The 12,737-nt window shown below is 41.4% G+C and overlaps 2 protein-coding genes and 1 long non-coding RNA gene across 5 annotated transcripts in view; 2 read left to right on the forward strand and 1 right to left on the reverse strand.

The window, feature by feature from the left end:
* ZDHHC20 (zDHHC palmitoyltransferase 20) overlaps nucleotides 1-6,732 on the forward strand; it is a 48,733-nt gene extending 42,001 nt beyond the window's left edge. For both annotated transcript variants that reach the window (XM_083498964.1, XM_083498965.1), the window contains 4 exons: nucleotides 789-878; nucleotides 1,699-1,814; nucleotides 2,072-2,153; nucleotides 2,927-6,732. In XM_083498964.1, coding sequence (XP_083355090.1) covers nucleotides 789-878; nucleotides 1,699-1,814; nucleotides 2,072-2,109 — 244 coding nt within the window. In that variant the 3' untranslated portion in view covers nucleotides 2,110-2,153; nucleotides 2,927-6,732. The remainder of the gene's footprint in view (nucleotides 1-788; nucleotides 879-1,698; nucleotides 1,815-2,071; nucleotides 2,154-2,926) is intronic.
* A 1,096-nt stretch (nucleotides 6,733-7,828) lies between these two features.
* On the forward strand, nucleotides 7,829-8,934 carry LOC310704968. Its single transcript, XR_014525130.1, has 2 exons — nucleotides 7,829-7,870; nucleotides 7,963-8,934. It is a non-coding gene; the product is annotated as an uncharacterized lncRNA (long non-coding RNA).
* A 528-nt stretch (nucleotides 8,935-9,462) lies between these two features.
* Nucleotides 9,463-12,733, reverse strand: MRPL57 (mitochondrial ribosomal protein L57). Of its 2 annotated transcripts, none has more exons than XM_083499039.1 (2): nucleotides 12,642-12,733; nucleotides 9,463-9,872 (listed from the first exon to the last, which is right to left on the reverse strand). In XM_083499039.1, exon 2 carries the CDS (start codon nucleotides 9,868-9,870, stop codon nucleotides 9,556-9,558), a length of 315 nt encoding a protein of 104 aa, XP_083355165.1. In that variant the 5' UTR covers nucleotides 9,871-9,872; nucleotides 12,642-12,733; the 3' UTR covers nucleotides 9,463-9,555. The 2 variants fall into 2 exon arrangements, with proteins under 2 accessions (XP_083355165.1, XP_083355164.1); XM_083499038.1 differs by lacking the exon at nucleotides 12,642-12,733 and adding an exon at nucleotides 12,225-12,366.
* Between the last annotated feature and the right edge of the window lie 4 nt (nucleotides 12,734-12,737).

Consider the following 12,737-nt stretch of genomic DNA (forward strand, 5'->3'; position numbering starts at 1 on the left):
TACAACTGTCCTTTTTTTAAAAGTGGCATCTTTGCCAAGTCCTACTGTTAGTATTCCCAGCATTAGGACAACACTTTAAAGGGTCTGTTTTAGTTGCCTTCCACATACTAATAGCTGTAACCTTGAACATGCAGAAATAACATACTGTCAAGGAATATAGGTCGCTCAGACCTTTGTAAGAACTTTGTATTTAAAAAGACTGCCTTGCTTTGTGAGGTCAGCAGCCAGGTACAATTTCTACAGTAATAGCTAACGCCCCATGTTTTAGAAATTTAAGAGAAACCGCAAGAAAATGGGATTTCAGTTCAAACTGAGACATTCAAAAACACTCCGGTGAACTCTTGAGGTTAAACAGACTGCTTGTAATTTACTGATAATACACATTCTTTTAAGTCTTAAATTTCCTATGGTCAAGCTCACATAGGTGTTTTGTGTTGTTCCAGTGGAGCACAAGCCTTTTTTTTATTTTGGAGACAAACTTTGTTGAACAAGTACATATATGCTTCCATGGTGTTTATACTAAATAAATAAACATGCAAATTACCTGCAGCTCTGAAATAAGTCATTTCCTGCATTATTTGTAGTGGAGGTTGCAGTGTTTAAAAGTTACTTAACCATCTGCTATACCAACCAGAACATTCCATTGTTTGAACAGGGCAATGTACTGTCTACATTTACTGAGTCACTCAAATGTGCCACTTCATATAACTGTTTTAAACCCAGTGTATCCATTAGTGTTAGTTTTTAATAGCACGCTAGCTAGATGTCATGTCTGTTTTGTTCTTCAGTTTAGGGGATGGCTGTAACTTTCCAACACGCTTGGTGATTATGGATCCAGAGCAGCTTACTGTCTCAAGCCAAAATGATCCTGCTAAAAGGTGTGTGGTTTTTCTTTCACTTGTGTCTTGTTTCCTTTTATCTTACGTTATTCATTTTTACAAAGCAAGGAAAAATGCATATTGAAGACCACAGCTGTGGCCAAATGTGAACAGTCTTCTTTGTAGTCTAATCTTTTCCCTGCCTCTGCTTTTGACCCATTGCTCATCAGGTCTTAGCCTCCTTTTTTACTCCCCCACTCTAAATGTCCTTTGATACTGTTTGGCTTCGAAGTGAGTTAGGCTGGAAAGTTTATTTCTTTTTAATGGGAAGTTCTTTATGTTTGACAATATTTATAGTGCAAGCTTAGTTATGGACACCTTGTCCGTTTAAAATTGAGCTTTCTAAGCCTCAGTTTTTCCTGCCTTCATCCTGACTTGCCATATGGAGCTTTCAGCCTTACCTCTCTTACAAGCTCACTGTTCTCACCAATTAATTCCCTGTGCATCCTTTCTGTTGTATGCCAGGCATTCAGAGTAGCCCTTGAGAGAGATTGTGCCAGTTTAGATCATATAACCACAAACTATTGTTTCTTGTTATAGGCTTGAACAATCCAACCCTCCCCTTTACACTTGAGGGGAGGACATTTGAAGCCTCTTTTCCTGGTTAGCAGAGTTTCTTACTTACTAGGAATGGGTGCCTTAAATCTCCTCCCATCATGCATGAAGGGGAGAGGACAGCAGGCAAGCCTGAAGCTCATGCCAGTTATGTCTGAACTGAGCAGTATTAATTGATATTGTGTTGGTCTCCAGAATAGCATTTAAGAATTTCACGTCCTTTGGTGCGTGAACTCCAGCTTCTGATAGCAGTTCTTCTTTTCAGCTCGGGTCCCAGTCAGCCATTTCCTGTTAGGCCACTAAGCGAGTCCCAAAATCGATTGCTGGCCAGTGAAAACCAGTGGGTGGAAACCAATTCAGAAGATGAAAATGTTAAATCAGGTACTGAATGTTAACTGATTAATTATAATCACTTGTTACAGAACAGAATTTCAGCATTCTGATTAAACGAAAGAGAGAGAGAGAGAGACACTGGAGAGTAACTGAATTTAAAAATGGACAAGTTTGTCTTTTACAGATTAATACAAATAAAGAGGTCAGATACTAGCTTAATGCTGCTCCCCCCCAAAAATATTTCCATCATGTAAAATCTCTAAAATATGTACCTTTATCATTATGTTTTGTTTTATTTTTTAAAGGTGTAAAAAAGCATATTATAGTTTCATTGGAGAGCTGATCTTGGCTTCAGTGTCCATCCCTCTCAGTGGAGAGGAAAAGATGGTAAGATAACTTCTGCTCAGAAATAGTGATTTATTGTGACCTTGTAAGGCTGTGAAATAAGATTCTTTTTGTTTTGAAAGCCTTCTTTTTTAAAAAAAGGAAAATGGAGCATGGGTGATGCATCAGAAATATAAAGCCTAGTCTTAAAAGTGAAGGCAGAAACACAGCAATTAAGGACTTGAAAATATTGCAATCTGTGGTTTGATACATATGTTTGAATGATTTTCCTCTGTCCAGAATGCATCATCTGCTGTCAGTCATGCTGAGCATGGCTTTAATCTGAACAGATCTAAGACCTGGCACCTGCTTTGAGTTATAGAATTCCAGCAATGAATACGTTGGAAAACGGTGGTGATAAGCATCAGAACAGTGTTTCTTCAGTGTGGAGTAGCCACGATCAGTTCCCTTGTGTCTGCGATTAGGGGATGAGTTTTATATAGGCTAATTTGAGATACCGCAAATCTATTTCCAAAGCAGATTTAAAGCAGCAGGCAGATTTCACAGAGCAGAAGCCAATTCCTGTTTGGATAGAAATGTGTTTACAGTGCAGTTGCCAGCATCCCAAGACCAAGCTGATAGAAGTTGTATGAGTGGAACGCAGGTGGCAGCACAGAGACCCCAGGTGGGATTCAGTCATTTTGGGGGAAGCCCTTCGTAAGCCGTAAGTCATGCAAGGAAGTGACATAGATCGAAATATGGAGTAGGTAGCCTTGTCTTTTTTCTATCTCTGTCTTTATGCAGCATTACACTAATGTAATTTGTTTTCCGTATAGGTTTCTACACTACATTTGTGCTTGGATATTACTTAATTTTGTATGGAAGACACTGATATATCAATGGAACAGTGCCAGCATGTTAGCAGGATATGAAAAAACGAAATCCTTGACGGTATCCAGTGGATGCTTATGAGCACTGTTGCATAGCAGAAAGTTTGATGCCTTAAGATTCTTGATGTGCATTTTTGCAACATGGACGTAAGCCACTACAAGGGCCAAATCCTGAAATACCCTGGAAGGATATGAGAGTATGCAAGACTCTTAGAAGTGCAGAAACTATGCATTTTGGCTGCACCGCAGTGGAGGAAACCAATTCTGCAAAGTTGGTGTGAGAAATGCCATGCCGGTGTCATACGGGAGTTTCTTCCATAGCAAGTCTATGGAAGAAAGATGGGGCAGGGGAGGAAAGTGTGAAACAATCATAGAGTACGGCCATTGAAACCGCACAGTACGATTATGTGTCTCAAAGCACTATCTGGTGGACTTGCAGCATGATGCATTTTTGCTTTCTCCACTACCATTATCAGATAACCAGTGGTATTGGTAGGTGTTGCTAAACAGCCAACCCAAGACTCTGGCCTTTTAGTCCTCTCTGATATTGAAGTTCTCTTCCTACAGGCTTGCTTTGTTGCAATACAACATCAGACAAGCAAGGTTTTTCCATTGCATTATTTTTCCATTTTTTTCAGAAATAAGGGCCCACTGGCAACATGGTACATTAGTTAGGGAGAATAAAGTTTCCTCGACTTTCTGTTTCTTTAAAGTGCCAATAGTTTAATTTCTAGAATTTGTCTTATTAAGCCATATCAACAATATAATTCAGTAAAGTGAATTCCTCTCCTTCCTCCCCCCCCCAGATGTTTACCTGAATATTACTTTCAAATCTTTTTGACTGATAATCCCAGCATAAAGATCCCAATTGATCTATCCATCTTCTTTCAGCCCAGCTCCAGAGATCATCCATTTCTTTTTTAAGAGAAAAGAAACAAATATGTACTGTACTTTACGGGACTGGATTTCACAGGGATTTTTACTAGCAAAATTCCTCGAGTAAGATGTGGAAGAATGCACCCAAGGGAGAAAGAGGGTTTGTTTTCTAGTTATCCCTGCTTTGGCATCTCTCCCTCCCACAGTCTCACTGACCCTGAATACAAGGCCTAGCCTTTTAAGACACAAATCTTTTTCTGAGCAAGTAATTCTACAAACTACTGTGGGGGCTTAATCTTTATTATCAGTTCACAAGAGGCAGCACAGTACTCGATGCTTGACTCAGAAGAATCCTCATCTCCAGCCGCCCAGCTCTTTAAGCAGAATTCTGGCTTTCAATACTCTTTAAGGAGGAGACCATTGTAGCCACGAAGTTCCATCTTGGCTCACTGTATGGTGTTAGACTGCCCCATTATTCTACCTTGATGTGTACCTTTTAATTCCCTATCATAAATTGTGTCCAAGCTGCTCATAGTTCGTTAGCTCCATAAAAATATTAAATTCTTCCCAAACCCCTTTTATATAAATTATCCCATGTATGATACAAGTGGAAAAACCGGGATCCACTTTGCAAATCTTAGGAAACATGGCGATAGTTGGGTGGGGGGAGTTATATTGAAAATAAATTTTGTAGTTTGTAAAATAGTTTAGGATCTTCTTAGATCTCTTAGCTTAGTTTACAAAATGAAGGAAAAGCTAAAATGGTTTGTGCTGTCTTTGTGACCAACCCAAAATCAAGAGCTGGATCCTACACCCTTCCTGTGCAAAATGCATAAATCAAGCTCAGGGCTTTCAGTGCAACTGCTAACCTCACTCTCCATACTCAAGGTAGTGGGATTTCACTCCAACTCCTGCTCTGAAATAGCAGTTGCCACCAGTGCTTCAGAGCACATGGGGGAAATAAGCTTTATGTGGCACAACAGCACCTTGCATATAGCTTCTCCAGGTCAGGTGGGGATGAACAGAGGCAGGTTTGTTTTTTTGTCTTATGTCCCAGCCAGTCCACAGGATGGTCCCACAACTTCTTGCACTAGCTAGGCACTATAGCAGATGGACAGCCCCTTCAGTGTTGACGCAAGTGGGCAGAGGTGCCATGCTCTGCCTTGCTTGTCCCATTCATCATATAGTACCTGCGCTTTGACTCTTAACAGCTTCAGGAAAGGATAGAATGGAATCAAGTATATCTTGGGAGCCAGGCCATAAATTTATGGGTTGCGTTTACCAGTTAGGTCAACTATAGCAGCACATTTCTTATAGTATGTCATATACGTAGAGTACGTAAAATGGGTAACAGGGTTCTCTTTGTAGAGTGTACATAGGAATTAAGGCCCATCTGCACTTAATGTGAATGTTAGAAGTCCACACATTGCTGTTAATGCATTCCCTTTTTTCACTATTGGGGTAATAATTGTCAATATTTAATACTTTATTGATTTGCAGTCCTTAAACCACTTTGAAAAGGTTCCAGAAGAACTCTTCTTCATGGTATCCGTTGTTTAATGTGTAAGCTATCTTGACCAGTATTGAGAAATTATACCAAAGAATATAGTTTGTAAACAGTTTCGTTTTAATTCCAATGCCTTATGAAAGCATTTTGCTAGTAAATGACCTCGCATCAGCAGGTCACATTTAAGAATCAATGTAATTTTTAATGCTAGTAAATACAGTTTGCATTCCCTAGCAGACACATTCCTGTTTCAAGAAGCTCCCCTTCCTAGTCACTGAGTTCTGATTCTAGCACAATCTGGCGTTGCTTGCTGGCCACTTTTATGAGTTCAATTTTATGTTACAGATTTGGCGTGAAGTTGTTGTTTTTTAAAACAGCAGCACTTTTTTCTTTTACCAACCACTCTTTTTTCTGGTAGAATAATGCCTTAACAATTGGTATCTACTACTAGAGTCAATCAAGTTCCAAACATCATCTTTATTTTTAATAAGATGCCAACCCTAAAACACAATGTGACGTTAGCTCCTGGTTACTTAGCAATACATCTCTTGGCTCTGTGTTGGAAACTTATGCTTTAACTCAGTCTTAATATTCAATATGTATTCTCCAGATCTTAACTTGAATCTTGCAAATGGTAGAAAATGTCTGTCCACATTTACAGAACAATAAGTGAAGTTGAGTTGTAGAAGATCATCCAACAGGGATATGACTGACTCATAACTTGGGTCAAGTTAGGACAGCATCAGAACCTTTTTCTTAGTACCCAGAAATTGTAAACACCATCAAATGTACAAGTTACATTATGTTGCAATTCCCAAGTAGTCCCAGAATTCTGGGATTCTACCAGGAAAATTTTATATAAAGTGGTTTAAGGAATGCAGATTTTTCCTTCATTCCTAAATGCATTTACCAGGAAGTCCTATGGGTTTCTGCAGAGATGACATATAAATACATGGTTTAGAATTGCAGACCATAATGCAAAACAGAGAACATCTCTCCACTGTGTCTTCATTTCTTCTGCCCTCGTGTGTAAATTACAAGGCCATAAGAGTGACATCCTTAGTTTATGTCTAGGGCTGCCACAACCTATGTGTTTACCAGTAGGTATGTCAAATACATTGCCCTGTATTTATGACAAAGGTGTATGCAAGGATTTTACTTAAATAAAGGTATATCCACTGTAACTAAGTAAGCTTGCAAATACTCAAATTTAAATTGGTATGAGGTTATTTAGAGGATATATAATGTGAATAATGCATCTGTTTTTTATGTTGCAGATAGGAATATTCCTATGCACAAAGAAAGCATTGCCATTAATACTTTAAAGTGACTTTTTAAACAGACTTTTATAAATAAATTATATATAAAAGAATACAGATCATTTTGCCTGAAATTTTCATGTTTTTATCTGCACCTTGTAATATTTTCATGTGTATTTTTCACCAATAATTTTAAATCATGTTGAGTATTTTATATATCAAAGTGCAGACTTCCATTAATATCTTAAGCATAGCTCCTTTTAAGGGAAAAAGCATAATCTTTAAACCCTTCTTTGCCAAAGTGATGATACATTAAAATGGATTATGACACACTGAATGCAAAAGAAACTAAATAAATACGTTGAAAAAATGAGCTAACTTGTGAAATGCATTTCTAATTGGTGCAAGTGATGAAGATACAATTTCAATTCTCTTTTATGTGTGGGTATAAATGTGTGGGGACATCACTTGGGAAGAGGGGCTTTAAAAGTTAGTTGGGGCTATCTCTCAGGTGTCAGGCCAATTAAATAAAGATAACAGTGGGCAGATGTTGCCAGAGCTCACCTCCATTTTGGGTCCCCACACTTGGCTCTATTTTGCCTGGAAATGTTAGCTAGTAAGGGCTAACAAATTAGGACAGGATACATTTCACAGGTCCCATTGACACTATACTTGAGATGGAAGTGTCCCAGCCCAAAGCATGGATCACTGTTGCCTACCTCTGTCCCTGACAGGTTGCTGCTAGAAAGCATGCTACCACTGAGGACACACAACATGACAAAGCTAAAATAAACAAACTGTTAGGGATTGATTAGCTGCTTGTGCGTAAAACGTGCTCCCTCAGAGTTTGTGCGACCCCACAAACCTCCGTGTGTGACGGAGCTCCTCAGACATGTCTGCTCTAGTCACTAGTAGAGTCCGACAGTGGCTGTCTGCGGAAGCGTTTCCAGCAAAGGAGCTCCTTAACGGAAACGCGTCTCCTGGACTCACGGCGTGACAGTTTCCGGCGAGGTGTGGGTCTCCCTATGGGAGACTCAGATACCTCCCCACTGTTCTCGCTGGAAGCGTCCCTGAGCCCTCCCTCCTGCTCGCATTCCCTCAGAGATCCACTCCTCCCCCTGCTGGTCCCTGCTTCAGCTGTTGAGTCTCTTTCTTCCTCCCTGAGCCCCTCCACCACCTGATGCTCCGATGGCAGTTCCCTGACACAAACACTCTCAAGATACACTTCCGGGGAAGGGGCCGTCGCAGGTTAGTCACCTCTCTCGGGAGCTCCCCAAAGATGTAATTAAGTGGTAACTAACGGTGGAGGATTATGTGTCATTTTTGTCTCTGCTGAACAGAGACAACATTTGGATTAATTCCTGGATGTTCTTGATGGATTGCTTGCTGATGTGGGATCGAGAAATCCTATTGGACGGGTGAGTGACCAGGAGTGGGGAAAACGACAACATTGCCCAGGCACTGCTAAAGATCTCTGGAGGTCAATCTTCTAGGAAAAGACATAACCATACCTCCTTTCTTTAGTTATATCTGAAACTACTATAAATCACTAAAGAAATGAAAGAAACTACTCCTTTGTCAGTAAAAATGTCAATTTGAAATACGACCCTAAAGCTGCCTTGAGAAGAGAAGTCATTGAAAGACTGAAGGCAAAATTGTTTTTTCCCCAGGAAGTATCTAGTTTGTTTCGAGGAAAGTATACAGCTGTTTATAACATGCACCTGCTTATAACAGAGAAGAGAATCTCTAAGAAGTGTCTATGTTCTTGTGCTGTTATATCTTTGATCCTCCGTTTCACAAGTGATTGCATTGACAGTAATGAAAATTAATGGTTGCTGCTGCGCTCGCAGTAGGAAGAATGGAATGCTAAGAATGTGGTTAGGACTGTACTACTAGCAGCACCCAAGATTGCAAGTATGTTAAGAAATAATATATTAACTGTGGCAGGTTTTCAAAAATTATTTGATCAACAGAGAAAGCAATTAAAAATGGGAGATGCAGAAAATGATAATGGGCAAATCACTGAGTAAAGTGGAGGTGGGTGTGGAATTACAGCTCCTGGGGAAAAATACTGGAGATGGTTTGCTACATCAGGAGGAAGGTTTTACACAGATTGCTCAAAAGTCACAGCTCCTGGAAAAAATTATCAAGGATCATTTGTCGGCCCTAGAGGATGGTTTATTGCTGATGCTGGAAGGAGTGCAACAAATGTAATGCTGGAAGGCGATGGAATTCATGGAAGGAGGACTCTGTGTATAACTTGGAATCATCTCAGAAGATAAAGTGATCATGCTTCCTGCAATACTTTTGGGGGGGAAAGAATGGAAATACAGGAAATTGAAAGAAAAAAATGGCAAGGACTGAAGACCATGGCACCAGGAAATGGAATTGGAAGATACAGGAACTTTTGGGGGAGTGCGGATTAATGTCTACTTGTGATTAATTGTGGACACTGTCATATAAATACAGTAAAGAAATTCATGAGGAATAAAGAATAAGGACTGAACTGTCTTTTAAAATCTGGTGGTAAAGTTGTGAGGGTGGGCCGGAGGAAGATTAAGGCCGACTCTTACTTTTAATAATAATTGGAGAACTTCTTTTGGACTTCTAGGATGGGAAGGGAAAGGAAACTGAGATGCCTGGATTTAACACTGGGAAAATAACACCTAGAAGGAACGAATAACTGGACATTACTCTGGATTGAACATCAGATTACTATGAGAAACTTTTGCAGGCACAACTTGAGGAGAGAGGGTGATCCTTTCTAGGCAGAATAGCATTACCAAAGTTTGGAAGAAAAAGAACACCTGTAACTTGGAATGAGCACTGAGACTGAGAGCTGAAGAGTAATACATTTATTTACAGGCCTTCTTACATAACTGGTGGTTGCCACTGTCAGCAATTGCAAGCAGTCCAGCTGAACGCCAAGTTTTTCAAGCTTCTGTCCATTTCTTGGTCACATTAAGGTGACCCAGATGTTCTGTAGCATACTTATGCTCTGGAAACTTAGCTTTTTCTGCAGCTATTGCTCTTTCCCGCCATAAACGTCTGCGTTCTGCATTGTGGCGATACTCCTGGTCTTTTGTCATGTATGGCCGGCTCAGCCAATATTCATTTTCAGCTTCCCTTTCCAGCCTCTTAATGATACCTTGTTTCATTATCTCTGTAACGAACCTCGGCCGTCTGTGTTTACCAATCCACTGACTCCCAGGAATGCGGTTTCGAAGCCGTGCTATGGTCAGAAACATACCTTTAACAGCAAAGGAGGTTTAACATTAATTACTTGAATATTCTTCAATCAAATACAAGAGGACAATATTATTTACAGTTAGCAGCTAGAACTCATGGCTATGAATTAGAGAAGCTCACTTCTAGCTTGAGACATCAATGTGTACACCTATCTCATATAGGATTTTTGGCAATCATCCGTGTGTCAGAGGCTGCAGGGGTCTTTCTCCTGATTTTTGATAATGTGTAAGTAGAGGGCAGAATGGTGCAGCTTTTGATTCCCACAAAGGCACCCTTCCCTTCCCTTGATTCTCTTCAGTTAATGGAAAATCCAAGTGAGGCAACACTTACTACTGATAAGGTAGTAAGGGTTGTACCATTTGAGGCTAGGTACACACCATACATTTAATGCTTATTCCTTGCCTGCAAATAAATAATAATAAAATAAAATCTTGACACTTATAGCTCTATGACGGGTAAACGACAGTCCTCAAGATTCTGTGATAGGTGGACAGAATATACTGTACAGTGGTACCTCGGGTTATACATGCTTCAGGTTACAGACTCCGCTAACCCAGAAATAGTACCTCAGGTTAAGAACTTTGCTTCAGGTTGAGAACATAAATCACGCGGCAGCGGCACAGCAGCAGAAGGCGCCATTAGCTAAAGTGGTGCTTCAGGTTAAGAACAGTTTCAGGTTAAGAATGGACCTCCGGAACGAATTAAATATTTAACCCGAGGTACCACTGTACTTTTATTTCACCAACAACACAAGAATCTCTGTGGAGCGGAGACTTTAATTGATAATGCATAAACAAACATTGCTTGTGCTGTGTATTGCATATAAAACTTAACACTGTAGTTATATATTCTTGTATTTACATGAAAACCAATAAAAATTATTTGGACAGAAGATTCTGTGAGGGGTGTGTAGACTTTAAATGAATGGTGTGTATGCAGCCCCAGTCTTCAGCTAGGGGCTCACATTTGAATGTCCCACATCGAAAACTAAGTATTAGAGAAGAGCTCAAACGAAGCCTTCACGCTGCTATGCCAACCCCACCTACTGTGCTATGCCGAACCCACAGTAGTACACTGAGCAGGGATTACATTCTTGGGGTAGCACCTCATATGCAAAAACTCCTATACTTGAAGCACCCTCATATGAGCAATCTTGACTGTGAAGAAAGACAGCTTAATTTTAAGCTCTCTGCCTTGCTTCTTGGGCTCCAGGAGGCTCTTGCAGACCGTCCAAGTTCCTGGAGATTTTGTGAGAAAAAAGTATCATGAAATCTCCAGGAGATCTCAGATTTATGTGAAGAGACACAGGAGTACAGTGGTACCTTGAGTTACATATGCTTCAGGTTACAGACTCCGCTAACCCAGAAATAGTACCTCGGGAACAGAGATCGTGCTCCGGCGGCGCGGCAGCAGCAGGAGGCCCCATTAGCTAAAGTGGTGCTTCAGGTTAAGAACGGACCTCCGGAACGAATTCAGTACTTAACCCGAGGTACCACTGTATAATATAATCCCCCCGCAAAGTATCCACAGATGAAAATAGTCACTCAGTTGAAACCCGTCTCTCCCTGTACCAAAGATCACCACACTTTCTATTACTGATTGCTCTTGTCAATTAAAACTATTCTTAACTCCATTTTCAGGGCACAAAGCAGCTTACGTTACTCTAAATGCATGAAATAAAATAACAAAAACGCAGCAGCATCTAAATAGTTTTTTTCAAGTACTGTACAGCACAACTCAGCAAATCAGACAAAAAAAAAACCCCAGAAGAAATATTTATTTTAAAGACCACCAGCAGTGAGGGATTGTACCCTGGGGATGTAGTTCTAAAGTGTAGGACCACCACCGATAAAGCCCTGTCCCTATATCTCACAGGAAGCCTATGGAAGCCCTCTACCACCTGCAAGTTGTAGAAAGTAAACTCTGAAATGCACAGCGCTGCAAACCTCTCACGCTGCTGAAATTCCTAGTCCTGGAAATTTAGAGGTGGTTTATTCAAACAACACTTTTGAGAAGCAAGGCAACCCCCACACTCCCATTTCTTGCTGTAAGGCAAGTGTGGAGGTTGCCCTACATCTCAAAAGCGTTGTTTGAAACACCCCACACTCTACATGCTGGAAGAAGCATGTGAGCTGCTTTGGCTCCCCACCTCCACCCACTCATGGGGAATGAAATCCTGCTTTCGGTGTTGACCCTGTTCCCTTGCCCATCGCCTGATGCCACCAATGATATCAGGTGATCAGCAAGGTGTGCATGATGGGGGGGGAGGGAAATGGCCCCATGGACAAACCTGGACGTCCTTGAGGGCCAGAGGATCCCCACCCCCTACGGCGACACTTCCCTGGAGGCTCACCTGGAGCGTGTGAAAGGACTGTGACCCGAGTTCAGTTCCAGCAGCGGAAAACAACCCCTCTGCTGCTTAAGGTGCGTCCTCTGCTTTAATGCTACGCGTTTGCTTTTTGCGCCTGGGCTTCGGCTGGTAAATCTTGGGAGCTCTAGTAACAAGAAGAAGAAAAAGCAGCAGATCTGACACGTCTGAAGTGCTCCCATCCCGGGATGGGATGGCAACTAGCCCCTGCCTCCTTCCACTGCAATTCTATCAATGCCTACCAGCCACCTTGGGCAGCTTCTCGGTGTCCCGCCCGCTTCCTCTTGCCGCCGGTTTAGAGCGAAACCCTTTCCCCCCGCCTCCCCCCCACCTGCTTCACCGCCCCTCCGCTCTGCCCGCCCGTCCCCGCAACCCGTTTCCCGCTGCTCCTCTTCAACTCACCGGTCACAGGTCTGCCCGTCCCGCATCGGCAGGGAAAACAAAATGGCGCCGCCCGAAAGGTTCGTCCGTGCTTCAGCCTCAAAACTCTCGCGAGAG

The sequence above is a fragment of the Podarcis liolepis genome, assembly GCF_965112155.1.
Source record: "Podarcis liolepis genome assembly, chromosome: 4".
NCBI classification, from domain to species: domain Eukaryota; kingdom Metazoa; phylum Chordata; class Lepidosauria; order Squamata; family Lacertidae; genus Podarcis; species Podarcis liolepis.